This window comes from Aspergillus saccharolyticus (genome assembly GCF_003184585.1).
Source record: "Aspergillus saccharolyticus JOP 1030-1 unplaced genomic scaffold BP01scaffold_9, whole genome shotgun sequence".
Taxonomy (NCBI): Eukaryota; Fungi; Ascomycota; class Eurotiomycetes; order Eurotiales; family Aspergillaceae; genus Aspergillus; species Aspergillus saccharolyticus.
Genome location: NW_020290619.1, coordinates 41,007 through 58,598, shown reverse-complemented (window position 1 = coordinate 58,598; position 17,592 = coordinate 41,007). Strand labels below are relative to the sequence as shown.

The 17,592-nt window shown below is 54.2% G+C and overlaps 4 protein-coding genes across 4 annotated transcripts; 2 read left to right on the top strand and 2 right to left on the bottom strand.

The window, feature by feature from the left end:
• Window positions 1-361: 361 nt before the first annotated feature.
• Window positions 362-2,091, top strand: BP01DRAFT_355118 (FAD-dependent oxidoreductase). The gene is made up of 3 exons (XM_025574613.1): window positions 362-783; window positions 922-1,328; window positions 1,571-2,091. Exons 1-3 carry the CDS (start codon window positions 481-483, stop codon window positions 2,046-2,048), a joined length of 1,188 nt encoding a protein of 395 aa, XP_025432706.1. The 5' UTR covers window positions 362-480; the 3' UTR covers window positions 2,049-2,091.
• Window positions 2,057-6,275, bottom strand: BP01DRAFT_414686 (uncharacterized protein). Its single transcript, XM_025579073.1, has 8 exons — window positions 5,799-6,275; window positions 5,727-5,740; window positions 5,583-5,659; window positions 5,225-5,527; window positions 5,014-5,162; window positions 4,849-4,961; window positions 2,770-4,154; window positions 2,057-2,703 (listed from the first exon to the last, which is right to left on the bottom strand). Exons 1-8 carry the CDS (start codon window positions 5,884-5,886, stop codon window positions 2,436-2,438), a joined length of 2,397 nt encoding a protein of 798 aa, XP_025432705.1. The 5' UTR covers window positions 5,887-6,275; the 3' UTR covers window positions 2,057-2,435.
• A 489-nt stretch (window positions 6,276-6,764) lies between these two features.
• Window positions 6,765-8,628, top strand: BP01DRAFT_390401 (tRNA (adenine-N(1)-)-methyltransferase; the record flags this gene model as incomplete). The annotated part of the gene is made up of 4 exons (XM_025577999.1): window positions 6,765-6,915; window positions 6,981-7,130; window positions 7,207-7,277; window positions 7,363-8,628. 4 exons carry the CDS (start codon window positions 6,765-6,767, stop codon window positions 8,509-8,511), a joined length of 1,521 nt encoding a protein of 506 aa, XP_025432704.1. The 3' UTR covers window positions 8,512-8,628.
• A 1,296-nt stretch (window positions 8,629-9,924) lies between these two features.
• Window positions 9,925-17,483, bottom strand: BP01DRAFT_372625 (type I polyketide synthase; the record flags this gene model as incomplete). The annotated part of the gene is made up of 7 exons (XM_025576743.1): window positions 9,925-11,154; window positions 11,224-12,822; window positions 12,883-13,095; window positions 13,165-16,154; window positions 16,224-16,347; window positions 16,410-16,620; window positions 16,687-17,483. 7 exons carry the CDS (start codon window positions 17,481-17,483, stop codon window positions 9,925-9,927), a joined length of 7,164 nt encoding a protein of 2,387 aa, XP_025432703.1.
• Window positions 17,484-17,592: the final 109 nt, after the last annotated feature.

The following is a 17,592-nucleotide window of genomic DNA, read 5'->3' as shown; positions in this document are numbered from 1 at the left end:
TTTTTCATGGGCATTGGATTGATTTTAGAAGTAAGTACGAAGTACTATGGAATGAACAACAATCGATAAAAAAGCTTGTATATGGGGTCGAAGCGCCCAGGTGGAGAGGTCAACCAGGTCTTGTGCTGCAGTTGTGACGGGTCATGCATGATTGGTGATGATTTCGCCATAATTCATGCTCGAGGTATGTCCTTCAACTGGAGAGACAGACAGACAGACAGACAGACAGACACAGAGAGAGAGAGAGAGTACGGAGTAGTTGTGGAGTAACTTAGAAAGTGGCCGAGCACATGACATGGACGTCACCACCTTCTCGAACCACAAGCCCATCTTCCAACATTGGTTCTCTCATACAATGAACACCACACAGAGTCAACAGTCAAACATACACAGCAAGTCCATGCAACTCGCATCAAGCCCTCGGATAAAGTCTTAACAAGCCGCGGACCCGGGTATCACACAGACGTGAGGCACATCTGGATGCGCAGTCACACCCTGTTACGCGGCCCGTCACGCCACTACCAGTACCAACTATCCAGCCTCATTAAGCGCCAACAAACGGCACCAAAGCTCCAGCGATCCCGGATGAGCGCCGCAACGAGTGGGAAGGGCTCCTTACCCCACCAGATGCGCACTGCCGCCGAGCCCCGCCAAAACCGGCTATACAATGTCCGGCTGTCGCATATCGAGCAGGTCAACCCCTGTGTGCGACTGCTGCAACTAACCATTCCCCCGGAGGTGCAAAACCCGGACGATAGCAGCTATCAGGAAAGTGATCAGGAAGTATGCAGCTGCAAGCATTTTCCTTGTCCTCACCACTGCACCACTGCCAGTTACTTCTCGCCTCGATCCAACACCAGTAGACATACATAGTACCCACATACATCCATATGAACGGTTGTTAACGAACTACAACAACAGTCCCAACCCCCACCCCAACCATTAACCTTCCTCCCCGGCCAATGGCTCGACGTGCACATCCCCTCCATCTCCAACGCAGGCGGCTTCAGCATCACCTCCACCCCCGCGGACGCACAGGTCCTGCCCTCGCTCGCAAACCAAGACTCCGACGCCGTGCAAGCCATCGTCAACAACGACGCGACGGGTCTGCCCCCGCTCAATCCGGACGGCCGACCGCCGTACGTAGAACTCGCCGTGCGCGCCGCACCGTCGAACCCCGCCAGCGCATGGCTCTGGAAGCCCGCGGAGGAGATCCTTGGCTCCGAGCTCGCCATCCGCGTAGGAGGGAGCTTTGTGTGGCCGCCGTCGGGGGTGCGGTTGGGTGATGTGCGGAATGTGGTGTTCATTGCGGGGGGTGTGGGGATTAAGTAAGTTGCTTGTTCGGTTCTGATTACTGCAATGTTGTGTTTGGTGTCTGTGCTTTGCCTTGTCTCGTCTCTGGGGCAGTGGTTTCTCCTCAATAAAGGGGGGTATAACATGGGGACAATCGTGCCGTGTGGGGAACTTATTGCGTTGTTGCCTACTATGTAGAGTTGAAACGATACGACCCTTCTAGACCCCCTTGACAAACAAGTTCAACAAAAAGCTCCCAGGCTAACGCTTCTCTCAGCCCACTAATCTCCATGCTCTCCCACCTCAACAACGACGACGAAGCAACCACCACCCTCCGCCACCCTTCCCTCAACATCCGTTTCCTCTACTCCACCAAGTTGCCTCAGCCAGACAAGGCAACCACCCCAACAACTAACCCCGAGAAGCGCCTGGACCAGATCCTCTTCCTCTCACGCCTCCGAGAGATCGTCAACATCCAGTCGCAGCTGCGTCGGCTCCGGATTGCACTGGACCTATTCATCACAGACCTGGACGACGACACTCGCGGGGTTTCCTTTGATGACCTGCGGATACACGGGCGTCGGATCAATGCCGATGACCTACGGGCTGCGGCGATCTCGGAAGACGGTACCATCGAGCCTGAGAAGACGGTGTGTTATGTGTGCGGACCGCCGGGGATGACCGATGACATCGTCGGGAAATTGGAGGGGTTACTCGGGGGTGGGGAAAGAGTGTTTTATGAGAAGTGGTGGTGAGGAAGCGGAAGAAAGCCTCAATTTTTGTTTAGTTAATGGGCAGTCGGAAAAAGAGATTTGGGACTCCAGTACTGGAGAAGTCAGAGGAAAAAAGCACGATAACAACGATACTAGCGCATTCAAATAACTTCAACTGTTTAGCAATCAACCTTTTAGGTAACCCTTTTGCAACCTGGAAACAACAAATAGAAAGTGTCCTCGGCCAAAATTCCGCAACTGCCGGTTCCGAGCTCAACGCATAGGTATAAAGAGTAGGTATAGTACAAAGAAAAGTCAAAAGTCAACCCGAACTGGAGCTTAAGCGTTCTCCGTTTCAATCAGAAGCTAAACTCAAAGAAGAAAAGTAGAAGTAGAAGTAGAAGAAAGAGACTTCTCATAAAACGCGGTTCAAGCTTCTTCTGGATCCGGCCCCTTGACCATACCTCCATCGATGATCATCATCTCGTCGATCCGGGCTTCGGTCTCGCCGTGCTCAAGCCGCTTGTAGGTCATCACGCGACCGGGGTTCATGTCGAAGTCGTAGAATCGCACCCGGCGCACGTAGCCCCCGTAGCCTCCGTACCCGCCAAAGCCAACGCCGCCTCCATAGCACATCCAGAGAGATGGCTTTTCTTCGTGATCGCGATTCAGCATGCAGTAGTCGTTGACGTGATCACTACCGGATGGTTAGCGGAGGCTCTAGATCTCTCGAACCGATTGAAGAAAAGAGGGCGCCACTTACTGTCCACAGCTAACAAAGAGGATACCCTCTTCTTCCATAGCATCCTTAAAGCCCGAGTTAAAGCCCGGCGCGGTTGGAGGCTCGGACCAGTTCCCACGGTAGTAATTGCGGGCATCACGGTACTCAGGCACAGGAATATGGATGAAAGCCATATTCATGTGCATGTGGGTATACTCGTGGTGCTTGTTCCGCAAGCTATGAGCGGTGTTCTTGAACCAATGAATCTGGGTTGGCTTGATCCAATCATAGCCACGGAACTGACGCTCATCAGGCGAGTATGAATGGCTGTCCAGCAAGTACAATGTCAGAGCTGAGTGCTGAGTGCTTCCGCGACCCAAGACCTCGACATAGTAGTTCCCGACGCCGTCCACTTCCTCAGGTCCCGCCCTCGAGAGCGAGTACGGGAGATCCTCCAGGATAGCCATCAACTCCTGTCGCGAAAGGTCTCCCTCGTCGTCATGGTTGCCGAATATTGCCGCGTAAGGGATCTTGCGATCGACGAGCAGCTTCACGGACTTGAACAGCGCGCTCTGCGCATCCCTCGCCGTCTCGCCATTGACCTGGTCTCCGCTCAAGATGACCATATCCGGCAGCTCCTCGTCCAAGAGCCGCTCCACAAATTCCAGCGTCCGAGGATCAGCCTCGCACTGCTGGCCCGGAACGGACTCCGCCGGCACGGGGTCTCGACACGCCCCGAGACCCGTACTCAGGTGCAGATCGGCCAACTGCATGATTTTGAATCGCCCATTCTCATTGATACGCGGCACGGGCTTCTTCGTCTTGGTGGGATCTCCCCTGCGAACGCTGATGCGGGCCTCCAGGGCCTCCGTCCGGCTATCCAGTAGCAGCGGGGTATCCTTCACCTCCCAGCCCGCACGGGGGTCGACCGCATCGGCGCCGAACAAGACGTCGACGGCCGTGATCGCCTTCTGCGAGTCGCTGGCATGCCGCTTGGACGTCCGCTTCAGCCAGATGCCTCCCGGTCTTTGTTCCCACGTCTCCCCTTCCTCCGCATCCTCAGGTTTGTCGGAGTATTCTGGGACGAGTCGGCTAATCTTGAGATCAATCACCACTCGGTCGCTGGCGAGGAGCTCTTCTTCTTTCTTGCGCTCGAATCGGACGAAAGCGCTCGAGGTCCAGCCGGTGCGGAGGTAAAGATCCTTTTCCACCTGTGTCCACGACGTTTGAGGGTTTGTCTTGCAGCTGGAGAAAACGTTCATCAATGAGCAGGTCACGACTGTCACATCGGTGACGACGAGGCCGTTGTAGTGGGACGGAAGGTGGCCATGGATGGAGGCAGGAAGAACACGGAATCGATTGTCCAAGACCACAACGAGGAGAGTGACGAAGGAGGCGAAGAGAGCGAGCTGCACGCCCGCTCGAACCTAAACGGGGAACACAAGTATTAGTTATAGAGCACATAATAAATAATGGACGATCGCAGGGGACGAAGAAGCGCCTCAACGTACAATTCGGCGTGTCATGCTAAAAGTAAGATTAGTTGTTGGTACCCCTGGCCAGTGCTAAACAGATGTGTGCAGCGGCCGAGCACAGGAGCATGTTGAAAAACAGACACCACACAGAAGATTCAGGGGCTTGCCAAAGAGAAGGACCTGATCACCGGTCATCTCACAAGGCCCTTGATGGATAATATTCTTGGAAATTCAGGAGGGGAAAGAAAGGCGATCCGCTGGCTGGCCTGCTCGAGGCGGAGCCCGCCCCCAGTCCGTACCGCAATCAGCAGGCGGTAAAGAGATGGTCACATGGCTTTGGCCCGTCAAATCGGGAGCTGGGCGGCAGCTAGCCTATTATAGCTTAGCCAAAGGGGAACCCTGCACTAGCCTCGTTTGGCCTTGCTCATCAATCTCCTCTTAGTTACGATCATTTAGCGAAATATCTAGTGAGATTAATTCCAGCTGATAATAATATACTATATCTTATCTATCTATCATTATAGAGTCTAGCACCTAACCTGGCTGTATCTATGGCCCTGTAGTCTATATCTATTGCTGCAAAAACTGGCCTGACTCAGGCCTTGTTGGCTCCCTGCTGAACCGCTTCCAACCCTTCTTCAGCCACCTTCTTAACAGTGACCTTGCCCGCCAGGATATCCTTCGTTGTCGCAAGAATCGACTCCCAGCTCTCAAAAAGAGTAAAAGGGATCTGTTGGCGCTCGCAGAATGTCACGAGGTCTAGCAATGTCAACATCCGACCTCGATCAAGGTCTCCTGGGAAAAAGCTTACCCTTGCCCTTCTTAGCAAACAATAAGTCCGTCTCTACGGCGGCAGACAGATCAGAAACTCCATCACCCGCGTACAGCAAGGTGGGGCGCACACTGTCCGGTAGCGCCGCGTAGGGCTTGATTTCCAAGGATTTGTCATGGCCGAAATGGCTGATGGTATGACGTCAGCCATGTTTGGGTAGGTGACAGGGCCCATTGTGAGGCTCCCTTACCTATCGTCGTGGTACTTGATTTTCCATCCGCCCTCGCTGTTGATGTCCTTGCCATCACGGCTCTCGACCTCGTTTGCGACGATGTGAAGATGATCGTCCGGTTTGCCGCCCAGCAACGTCTCGAACAGGGCACTGATGACGGGGATCATGCCGGAAGACAGAACAACGATCGGCACATTGTTCTCCCGCGACCAGTGGTAAAACTCGACAAAGTAGGGGTCCAGCTTCATGTTCTTCTTGAGGTATTCGATGCACTCATTGTAGGGGGTCTTGATACTGTCGAGCATGTCGCGGAAGGAATCACTAAATCCGGGATCAGTTGGCTATCGGGAAGCCGACTCTGGCTCAACTGACGCACCGGAAGCTCATTGTTCCTTCGAGAACTGCCAAATTTCCTTCGCGGCGCTTGTCGCGCCCATAACCCAGGTTGTCGATCTTGCGAGCGAAAGAGAGGTCAGCCACATGAAACGGAACGTCGAAGGGATATAGAATGGTAATGTACCATAGCATCGTTGCCTGTAGGGAGGTCGTTAGCTGGCTTCGTAGACTGATGTTACAGCCACATCAAACTTACTGTCTTCAAGAGTGATTGTGCCATCGAAATCGGTGAAGAAGATAATTTTGGGGTTGGTCTTCATGTATGGAAGAGTTGAGGCAGCCATGATCGCTATTTATTCAAACGTCAGAGGTAGCCACGCGCGATACTTGTAGGGAGATTATCCGATCAAACTCGAATTCCGTGATGTAGTGCGCATGGAGGGGGAGGGAACAGCTGGCGCCGGGAAGCGGGATCAACAAACCTGGAAGAGGGGCACAAGAGAGCAGCGGCGGGAGGGCGAACTGATAGATTCGGAATTGCTTGGGATAGTTGTACTCGGGTCAATTGAAGAAGATTCGCAAGTCTGAGGAAACTTGAAGGGGAACAGCCCCGCAGTGAGAAGGGAAAGAAGAGAAGAGCGAGCGTCAGCAGTGCAGCAGCTAGACTCGATCAGTGAAAGAGTGGATAATCGCGAGAATCCGCCATAGAAAACAATCAATTGGACCACGCTTGAGTCAGTCATCGGACAGTGGACTGCACTTGCTAATAGATCGGCGGAGTTTCCCCAGAATTGTCCCACTTCGAGACTAGTTCAGTCAGGGAAACTGTATTCAATTTTCCGCCATGGATTTTGCTTGATTTAATGAGGCATCATGTCTTCCGGCCACTCAGGGCGGGCTCGTTGAATACGTAGATGAGACCAGGGAAGACTACTTCCTTTAACCTTACGAGAGCCTACTGTAAGCATTCGTCTTTGGTGCCATGGCAACTCCTGTGATACAACCCTGGAAACAACTAAGGCTCTCAGATAGTATGGACTGTATGGAGTCTTATGGGCCCAGCGTACACACTCTGGGGTTCACGCTAAAGCGGCGCCAGATCGGACCGAGCCCGGATAAGCCCAGAAAAAGTAGTCGGCCTTAGAATCGGAAAAGTTTCGACGAGACGGACTCTTGATTCAGAACTCATTTTTTTTCAATTATCCTGAATCAATTGCCCTCAATGGCGCGTATGCTGCAAGCGCTGCGTCGACTCTGGGGTTCGAGCCCTCCACCTTCGCCCAAGACTCCGGTTTCCAGTCCCTCTTTACCGTCGCAATCTGTCGGACCCCGTCGGTTTCCATCGATTGATACCAACTTCACTTATCTCCGGGGTAAGGCGACCGCACCCGCCTGCGAACATCCTCCGTCGCATGCTAACAAGCCCGACCATCATTAGAGGGAGACAGAGCCGTGATCGATGGGAAAGTGCCTACACTCACCAGACCGCTGCGCAAGGGTGGTCGGACGGATGGCCGTCGGGGTGGAAGGTTGGAGCACGACGAGATCATCGGCCGGAGAGTGCGAGATCAAATCCCCTCACATAAAGGTGTGTGTTCTTCGCGCGTCACCAATTCAGGGTGAAGGATAAAACGGGAACTGACCTTATGATTCTGCTATTTCAGGGCCCGATTACAGACTGTATCATCCCACCCTCGAAGAATACGTCGCGCTGACACCGCGCATGGTGACACCGGTATGAACAACACCAAGAATAAGCACAGCAGGCCTCAGGGAGGTGAAGAAAACACTCTAACGCAAGATGCACCCGGTGATGCTAGATCTACTCCGCAGACGCCAATCTAATCGTCTCCCTCCTCGACATCCACGTGGCTCCCTCCTCCGATCCCGAGCAACCTCCCCTCGAGATCCTCGAGTCTGGCACCGGCCATGGCTCCTTGACGCTCCATCTCGCGCGTGCCATTCAGGGTGCCAACTCCGTCCCTCCTCCATTCCCAACCACCTCACAAGTCAAGGACCTCGTTCCCTCCCGCTCTCCTTCCTCCGCCTCTGCTACTGCCTCCTCCGCCTCTTCGCCCACACCACCACCATCCCAAACAACCCCCGAAACGACCCCCACAATTGAACAACCCCCCACCGACACCATCACCACCCAAACAACCTGGGACGCCTGGCGCGCCCAACGCAAAGCCGTCATCCACACCGTCGACATCACCCACAAAACCGCCCGCCACGCCGAGACCCTCGTGCGGGGCTTCCGGCGCGGCATCTACGCCGGCAACGTCGACTTCTACTCCGGCCCTGTCGAGACCTGGGTCGCAGCGCAGAAACAGGAACGAAGCCGTAGTAGTGGCCATTCCACCGCGACGACATCCGACATCGATGGTCAGACAGCAGCAGTGGATCCCTTCCTCTCGTACGCGATCCTCGACATGCCATCCTCGCACCTGCGCATTCCACACGTGACCTCCATTTTGAAGCGCGACGGCCTGCTGGCCGTGTTCACACCCAGCGTGACGCAGATTGGGGACTGTTTGGAGCTTATCCGCCGGGAGCGGTTGCCGCTGGTGCAGGAAAAGGTCGTGGAGCTGGGCAATGGCATTAGTAGTGGGCGGTTGTGGGATGTGCGGTTTGCGGTGCGGAAGAACAAGGATACGCTTGCTGAGAGCGGTAGTGGTGGTTCGTCTGGATCAGCCTCAGGAGTGGAGGTGGTCGAGGAACAGCAGCGGGAGGAGGAGGCTGTAGAGCCGGTGGAGGAGGTTGCGGAGGTTGCGGAGGAGACGGCCTCTTCTCCTACCTCTGCTCCTAGCTCAGTGGCGGCAGCGGAGGGGGAGGAGGAGGAGGAGGTGGACCGCGTGCTGGTTTGTCGGCCCAAGGTTGGGCCCCGGATTGTGGGCGGTGGGTTCGTGGGTATCTGGCGGAGAATTGAGGATGCTAATGTCAAGGACAGAGTGAATGTGGATGCGTAGGTTGGGCGATTGCACACATATTATAATATCTTTAGACATTCGTCCCCGAAGCATATGTATACCCTCCATGTTTGTAAACTACTAGTGGACTGGATTTTTGCGGTAATCACACTTGGGCTGTATACTAAGCACTAGTCAAGACCTATTTTGATGCTTGATGGGTCATGGAAGGCATCTTACCCTGTGTTTGATCAGAATCTATCCTGAAGACCTTATTATTTCTAGGCACAGTATGCATGCCCTCCCCATTCAAACTCGACTCTGGAATCTCTATCCTACCTGCCGTGGGCAACTCCACCTGCGCCTCTACACTTGAGATGTTATCACCTCATCAAGGCTCCTCAATTTTCAGAAGCAATCTTCATCATCAAACATCAAGAAGCTGCTCAAGCAAGACTGTCAAAGTCCTTCCTTCAACACCTGAAACTGCTCCCCCAAAGCAGCTTATCAAGTGCAGTACACAGGATCCTAAATTACGGTCAGGGATAGACAACCAAAAAACGAGAGATGCAGTATTTTCATCCAAATCACTAAAGTAGCGCTGTTAATAGTACTGGCCTGGAAGTTTCAGTACAGTACTTGATCTCACAGAGAAAGAAGCAACTAGATATAAACCAAACAATTTAAAATGAGATCGAGTTACTATCCAGCAGGGCTCTCACCGGAGTGAATCGCAGCTGACTGACTTTCCCTGCAGGAAAACTCTCGCGGAAGTTCAGTCAAACTGCTCTTCAGTCCCTAAGGTCCTGAAAGTTGAAGAGAAACCGGGCTGTGTTTATGGAACCATGCTGTTGCAGCTCCGGGTGGCAAGCGCTCTGGTTGCGCGTTAGTCTCATATAGCTCTGCTTTTTGTACTCTCTCTTTTCGGTCTTAATGAAATATTGACAAAGACTCCAGTTCTATATGGAATGGAGAAGACAGGTGTGGGATGACGGATAAGGAGATCTCTTAGTAGATATATATGGTTGTGTAATCGCTTACCAAGAAGGCTCGCGACTGGACTATAATGATCGACTAGTGAATAGTGACCCTCTTAGATCTGTTGTATAGTATACAAGTCACTACTAGGAAGAAGAGCCCCCGATTACGGGGAGACACTGGTAAGATCTTCCAATGACCAGTCCCGGGCCCTCTTTCATCTCGCAAGGGTCCGAGTCACAAATATGAAAAGGCATACATACTACAAAATACTGGGAACTTGAATGAACATTTGAGATGTCTGGATGTGAACATCCTTGAGCTCTGCGGAAATTCATACATCAGAATAGATCAAGGTAGGCGGTAAAGAACGGCAGGACAGTCTTGTTCTTTCCGACAGAAGCATCTACAACAACCTTGTACTTCCCCTCCACTCCCATTCTTAATAATGTGATTCATCCCAGCTCAACATCCAGCATGCTAATGTTCTGTCGCTCAGTTCTGTGATAGCTTTGTTTCCACAAACTGAGCGAGCAGACTCAAGTTCTTCCTCACACTCATGATATCAAGGAATGGGATATCGACCCGGAAAACCGTCCAGAACCATGTCCGGAACTCCGAAGCAATCATGCTGTCTACCCCGAATTCAGGCAAAGGCTTCTGATCGTCAATCTGATCCAAGGGCATCAGAATCAGATTGGCGAACCGCTTTTTCAAAAGCCGGACGATGGCAACCAGCAGGCTCTCGGCATCTGCCTCGGACGCAAACGTCCCCGTCATGGTTGGCGGAAGCTCTTTGAACCAAGGGGCTGCCGAAGTCACCGCTTGGTGATCGGCTCCCCGAGCCTCGCCCGAGCCCCCAGCGCGCACCTCTTGCTCCGCCAACAGCGCAGCCGAGAGAATGCCCGCGCGCGCTTCGACCAACACTCCATGACTCGTCACATCAAACCCGCGCGCGCTGAGTTCGCGGACGCCCGCCGGTTCCAGCCCGGTGAGCATATGGGCTTCATCCACCTTATGCGCCGCCTCGCTCTCAAGGGCAAGGTCGAGCACCTGCAGGAATTCCTCCTCATTGAGCGGCTGAATGCCCTTGCGCAGGAGGAGTGCCTCGATGTCGGGGTTCTCATGCAAATATCCCACCTCGGAGATCATGCCCAGTCCGACGGCGACGGCACACTTGCCTTGCGAGCGACGCCAACGGGCAAAGGCATCGAGGAAGCCATTGGCAGAGCAGTAGTTGCTCTCCGTAGCCGTACCAACGGTGCCGGATACCGAAGAGGTGAGAAGGAAGAAATCAAGCTGGTCGTCGTGGCCTTCCAAAGCATTATGCAAGTTCCAGGTGCCTTGCCATTTCGGCTCGATACCGGTATGCCAGGCCTCGTTGGGCATGCGCGTGAAAAGAGCCTCGTGCAGGCCCATGGCCGCCTGCACCACGCCGCCGATGGGACGTCCCAGAGCTGCACAAGCGGCCACTGCGGCTTGGACGTCGGCAAATTTGCTGACGTCTCCTCGCACCACGGTCACCTGCGCCCCGGCCCCTTCGAGACGTGAAACCAGCTGCTGAGCACTGCTTCGGTCCAAGCCGGAGCGACCGAGGAAGACAAAATGGCGCGCTCCTCGCGTCATCATCCAGCGACTCAGACTGCGACCCAACCCCCCTAGACAGCCAATGAGAAGATAGACCTTGTCGGAATCGAACGTGGTCCGGTACAGAGTGGGCATGACCTGAACCGTGCATTAGTGAATCTGCTTGAATGGTGTTTTTGTTCAGTGGCTCTGTCTGCATTTGCTTACCGGAACGCGAGCTTTATCATTTTCCATCGAAATGACCACCTTACCGACACGGTCTTTATTCGCAAAGAAACGGTATGCTTGCGCGACCTCGGTGATATCAAAGACTTTCAATGGAGGGGGCTGGATCTTCCCTTCACGATACAACGTCATCGTTTCTGCCATGAGACGATCCCAGATGGATCGGTTCCATGCGTCTCGGGCGTAGAAGAGTTCCGACAAATCGAAGGCTGTGAAGGTGACATTGCGGAGGAAAACGCGCATATCCAATTTGCCAGCGTCGAGAAGCTCCCGCTTGCCGATTTCGACAAAGCGACCGAACTCAGCGAGACAGTCCCAACTCTCGTGCATGAGATCTCCTACCAAGGAATTAAGCACAACATCAACTCCACGGCCTCCAGTGGCTTCCATGATGGCGGGGACGAACGACCCGTCTCGCGAATTAAAGATATGAGAGGCTGGCACTCCCAACTCGCGAATGAGGTAGTCCCGCTTCGCAGGCGAGCCCACTGTGGTATAAACGATGACACCGAGCTGTTGGGCCAGCGTGATGGCCGCAATGCCCACCCCCCCGGAGCCGGCATGAATCAAAATGGATTCACCCGCACGGATATGCGCGCGATCATGCAATGCGTATAAGGCCGTGCCATAGACGGTCAATAGCGTGGGAACTACAGTGAATTCCTCGTGGTTGAGTAGCCGGTGGACGGCTCCTGCGGGCACACGCTCGGTTGTTCGGAAGTGACTAGGCATCCATGCCACAGCGCGATCCCCGACCTTGAGGTGTCGCACATCGGGCCCAACTGCAGTGATGACACCCGCAAAGTCAAGAGCTGTCGTCTTATCCCGGGTGTCAACACGACCATTGATGGCGTATACGTCCTTGGCATTCAAGCCGACAGCTTTGACGGCGATATCGACGTAGCCCGCGGCAGGAGGAGTGGTCTGGGGCGTCAGCTGTTGGAAATGCATTGTGTCCATCACGCCCGCCCGGCTAATAGAGAGCTGTGCTGGCTTGGCAGCTTCCAAAGTCTCCTTCTCCATCGGAGCTTCCGGGTCTAGTCGCCGCCGGAATGCCGCGTTGACTCCAAAGTCTGGCCCAAAGCGGCTGACGTAAAGAAGGCCATCGACTTGAATGAATTCACAATCGTCGGCAGTCTGCCGGGTGACTAGGGCCTGCACGACGTTCTCACAGGCCCGCTCAACGTGATCAAGGGACTCCAGCGACTGGAAAGATCCAATGTCGAGGACAGAGTACCGTAGAGCCGGCTGTTCGAGCATCAACGCGCGCGACAGACCGTTGGCTAGGGTAAGATTGGGGTCGGGGTGACTGCTGAGCATGTTCGCCCCGGTTACCCATAGGAGATCGGTTGCCACATCAGTTATGACACGCAACCAGTCCATCTGCTGCGGGCTCATTGTGGCCAGGTATTCACGCGTGGCTTCCAACAACGACACGCAGATATCCTTTGCGGTGAGCCCGACAGTCTGGATTTGGTCGATGGGGACAATCTTCACGACACTAAGGGTAGCCTTGGTCGTGAGGAACTCAGATAGGCTGTTGGCGAAGCTAGTCACTGCTGGGGCCGGGTTTTGCGGAATCTGACAGACTATCAGTACATCATCATCATCAGCTAAGAGGGCGAACCATCCCAGACTTACCACGATGAATCCATTACGGCCCTTGAGATTGCTTGTCGGAGGTGGCCGCGTAGCAAACAGAATTTGCTTTCCAACATCGAACAGGGTGAATCCTGCCTTCGCCAATGCTTCCACCGCCTCGTCCGAACTTCTCGTGATGATCACTCCCTGGTCGGACAGTGTCGACAAAACTGGTTCGGCAGCTTGGATCCATTGCTGTTTAGAACTGGTAAGCTAAATAATTCAAATAATAGCAGTCAGCCACAATGTAGATTTATGATTTGGAGGAGAGTTGGAACCCACGCCTGGAAGGATGAGGACCTCGAAAGGTCCATCACTGTTGTCTTCAATTGTGAGGCATCCGTCTTCGTCGACAGACCCGGTATGCCACGATCGACACCGCGCGAACGCGGTATCTTTGTCTAGGATTTGCAACCATTGTTGAGCTTTATATCCGAGCCGATCACCACCGAGCTCCAAGACGCGCATACGTGGGAACTTATGTCCGACCAGATCGATTAGAGCACCGATGATGCCCAGACTCTCGTCGTCCTGGATGTCTGGCGCCTGACGGTCGACAAAGCTGGTGATATAGCGTCGGAGCTGGCTGTCAGCGTTCGACGGTAGTCGCAGCATGTCGGGCTTCCAATGCACCCGCAATGTGGGCTGACGCTGCAGGTATAGATCCAGAGGCGAATTGCTCTCAGGCTGGGTCTGAGATCCACCTTTGCCGGTGTATAGCGACATGCGCACGTCGGTGAATTCAACGATCGGCGCGCCGCGGGCATCCCACAACGTGCTGTCAACCTTTCGGCTATTGAAACCCGTTTCGACCGAGCGTGCGTGGATTTCGACCTCGCTGCCAGGGAGGGGTTCCTGCGGTGGTTGAATTCGACAATCTGCGATGAACACGGGGAGATATGCCTTCAGCGAGGACAGCCGTCCTGCTGTGCCTCCCAAAATCGCCGCCTGGATACAAGCGTCGAGTGTGATCGGGTGCACAGGATATTCCTCTTTGTTTTCAGTGGCCGGGGGATCCAAATGAGTAACACTGATGGCCTCGTTCCGAGTGCGTGCGCTGTCGGTTCGGAGGCTTGTCAGAGACTGAAACTGCGGGCCGAAGCAAAGGCCTTCCTGTCGCCATTTCGAGTACCACCGCGCCATTGCCCAAGCCTCAAACCCTTCGTCATCTTTGACAGTCACGCTGCCCTTCCCGGCCCCAGTCCTGGGTTCCGTCAAACGGATGCTTCCGGTGCAGTGAACTGTGGTCTGCCCTGCAGCCCAGGATGTGATAGAGAAATCATACCAATAAGAGGATGTGTTTGCTGTCGATGACTTGCGCAGAGACATAGTGGTATGAAGCTCAAGATCCTTGGCCGCCGGGTCATTCTCTTCGGGAACCACAAGAGCAGCGCTGATGTTCATGTTGCGGATGTGGAAGGCTACGTCAGACTTGTTGGACCTATCTTTGACTCCAGTAATACGGGAGACAGCCTCAATGGCCGTGGCAATGTATCCCGTTGCAGGGAAGACCACTTGTCCCTCGAGCATATGATCTTGAATCCACGGCATCTCACTCGGTCGCAGTAAGTTGCGCCAGGTAAAGTCGATGTTGTTTCCGGTGAGAGCCAGCGTCCCCAAAAGTTCGTGACGCAAATGCTTTCTGTTCCGAATTTCGACGCTGGCACGAGGTTCACTCCAGCGAAGACCATTCGAATAGTCCCACTGGTAAGGCGGAAGTGAATGCACGGCCTCCAAGCCAGACCGCGGCAGGCCATCAATTTTATCCCAGTTGAGAGCATGGCCAGCGGCATACAAAGTGCCAGCCAACCGCTTCAGACTCAAGTCGGCATTGACTTTCCGTACCAGCGTAGCAGAATAAGGAAGTGAATTCTGATCAAATCCCATCGCTGCCCGGATTTGCTGTATCGGTCCTTTCAGCGTCGAATGAGGGCCAATCTCTATCAAGTGTCGCTTTCCTCCGGCAGCCAATGTCGCCAGTGCGGAGCTGAATTGAACCGGTTGCTCCAGGTTTTCCCGCCAGTAGGCCGCCAGGTTGGTTGTCCTGGTGCTATTGCGATCTAAGACGCGCAGTTGTGTCGGTTCATGACCGACAGATGAATACATTTTCACCTCAGAACCACCAGAAGGAGCCTCCTGCTTATCGTCACCCGGGAGGGTGAGCAAATCGGCGAGGAGTTCTTCATAAAGGGGACCGACCTCCTTCATCATATGAGAGTGATAAGCCCGTCCTCCCGTGTCTAGCTTGCGGGCGAACTTCTTCTGGGCCTGAAGCTCCTCATAAATGGCATCAATTGACTCAGAAGAGCCGCTGAGGGTTACGCTCTCTGGTGCGTTAACACAGGCAACTTGGACCTGGGCCTCCAACCCCTGACTTTTGATCATCTGTTTAGCCGCCTCGGCTCCTATGCCGGCGGCCATCATCGATCCTTTTGTCTGCAACTTTCCGACGGCATATCCACGATAGTACGCGACCAGAATAGCCTGGGTGGAAGACAGCAGTCCTGCTGCGTAAGCTGCGGCAATTTCTCCGGACGAGTGGCCCACAACGGCCGCGGGCTGCACGTCCCAACTGCGCAGCAGCTCGACGATTCCTATCTGGATAGCGGTGCAGATAGGTTGGCTGTGGGTAACTTTGTTGATATCGCTTGTTTGAGGGTTGTCATTGAGCAAAGTCTGCTCAATGGTCCAGTTTGGGGCGTACGGAACCGGTAGTCGTTGGAGCACCCGATCCAGACCACGGATCGTAGCCCGGAAATGCTCACTTTGGAGCAAAAGCTCTTTTGCCATGCCGGCATACTGTGCGCCTTGGCCAGTGAAAACAAAGCCGAAAGGATACCCCTTGTCTGTCCTGCCGGGGGTCCCGGCGTCTTCACCAGGGTCCAGTTTACCATCCGCGCTGGCGATGTGGAAGCTGCGGAACTGTAGGTGGTCTCTACCCTTGGTAAGAGTGTATGCCAGATTTGCAAGTGCTTCTGGACCCGGGTTCTGTGCAACAGCCTGGGCTACATGCTTCATACGCGCTTCCAGAGACGAAATCGAAGCCGCAGACACAGGTAACACAAGCAGCTGCGGAGTCTCGGACACTGATGGGCCCGAAATGCTTTTGATCTGTTCCCGATAATTGTCCCCCAGGTAACTCTGGATGGACTCCAGAATAACGTGGGCATTGGCGCCTCCGTAGCCGAAAGAATTGACACTGGCGCGGCGTAGTGCCCGTGGCCACTCCTCCACCTTGGTTGCAATTTTGAGGTTTCGTTCCTCTAGGATGACTATAGCACATGGCAATCCGGGGGAGTCAGCTTCGTGCGGTCATACTGGAAGCCGATGGGGATGCTCACGCTTAGGGTTTAACTTGACCACGCCTCGCGATGGTGGGATTTTGGCGTTCTCAAATGCCATGGCAACTTTCAGGATTGACGTCAGGCCACTCGCAGCTTCGCTATGTCCCACGTTGGTTTTGACCTATGTTCAAATCAGTCAGACAATATATCTCGCAGTCAGAATTCGGTCGCAGGGAGTCTTACAGATCCGATTAGTAGTTGAACTGCCGGACGTGGGGAGAAGCAACGTCCCACCGCATCAACCTCAATGGGATCACCAACAGGCGTACCGGTGCCATGACACTCGACATAGTCTGTGCTGGCAAAATCAAGGCCCGCATTCTGGTATGCCTTCCGCATTACCGTCTCCTGAAGCTCACGGCTGGGCAACGAAATGCCGGGAGTTTTTCCATTGCTGGGGGGGGGACCTTTCATCAGCTATCCTGTGTTGTCGGGCTCTGTGGACGGTACGACTACTTACGCATTGATTGCACTCCCCCGGATGACTGCTCGCACTGGGTTACCATCTCTGAGAGCAGCCGATAGACGCTTGATGTAGATGGCGTTTACTCCCTCTGCACGGCCATAGCCATCGGCCGAAGCATCGAAGGTGTGGCAAGTGCCTGTAGGGGACAGCACCCCACCTTTTGCCGCGCCAATGTGCAATTCGGGCGACATGATCAAGTTGGCACTGGCCACGATACAGCTGTCGCAGTCTCCTATCTTCATCGCCGTCAAAGCCTGGTGCAGCGCATAGACCGATGAGGAGCATGCCGTATCCAGCGTGAAGCTTGGCCCATGAAGATTGAACACATGGCTGATACGATTCGACATGATGGTAGCACCGGAACCGGTGGACGTATACCGGTGTAGGTAATCTGGATCCCGTGTCTGCATCGGCTGGTAGTCGACTGAGAAATTGCCGACGAACACACCAGTATTCGATCCAGAGATACTCTTCATGCTGGTGCCGGCACTTTCGAGGCACTCGTATACTACCTCCAGCAACTTCCGTTGCTGCGGATCCATATAAGTTGCCTCTAGGTTGTTGATACCGAAGAAGCTATTCTCGAACTGGCGGACGTCCTCGTTGATAAAGTACCCGCCAGGCACGTCCATGCCGCCACTGCGATGTCCATCTGGATGGTAATATCCTTTGATGTTATATCGCTCGGCAGGCACAGGGCCTTGGCCGGACTTCTCTTCGACAAGGAAGTCCCACAGATCAGAGGGGGAGCGGATGTCTCCCGGAAGGCGGCACGCTGTTGACCACGGCATTAGTGTTATGAACCATCGAGTGGAAATTTTTAGACCCCATACCCATTCCGATGATACATGGGGGGTCGGCCTGGAGAGACTCCATGGCATTATCGTCACCATCACAGGG

What these genes read in the sequence shown, in the direction of transcription:
- BP01DRAFT_355118 (XM_025574613.1), top strand. Translation starts at nt 481, where the DNA reads ATGCGCAGTCACACCCTGTTACGCGGCCCGTCACGCCACTACCAGTAC. An exon ending in ATCAGGAAAGTGATCAGGAA is followed by an intron (nt 784 to 921) that starts GTATGCAGCTGC and finishes CTACAACAACAG; the next exon opens with TCCCAACCCCCACCCCAACC. An exon ending in GCGGGGGGTGTGGGGATTAA is followed by an intron (nt 1,329 to 1,570) that starts GTAAGTTGCTTG and finishes CGCTTCTCTCAG; the next exon opens with CCCACTAATCTCCATGCTCT.
- BP01DRAFT_414686 (XM_025579073.1), bottom strand. Translation starts at nt 5,886, where the DNA reads ATGGCTGCCTCAACTCTTCCATACATGAAGACCAACCCCAAAATTATC. An exon ending in GAAGGAACAATGAGCTTCCG is followed by an intron (nt 5,528 to 5,582) that starts GTGCGTCAGTTG and finishes TCCCGGATTTAG; the next exon opens with TGATTCCTTCCGCGACATGC. An exon ending in GTTTGCTAAGAAGGGCAAGG is followed by an intron (nt 4,962 to 5,013) that starts GTAAGCTTTTTC and finishes TGACATTGCTAG; the next exon opens with ACCTCGTGACATTCTGCGAG.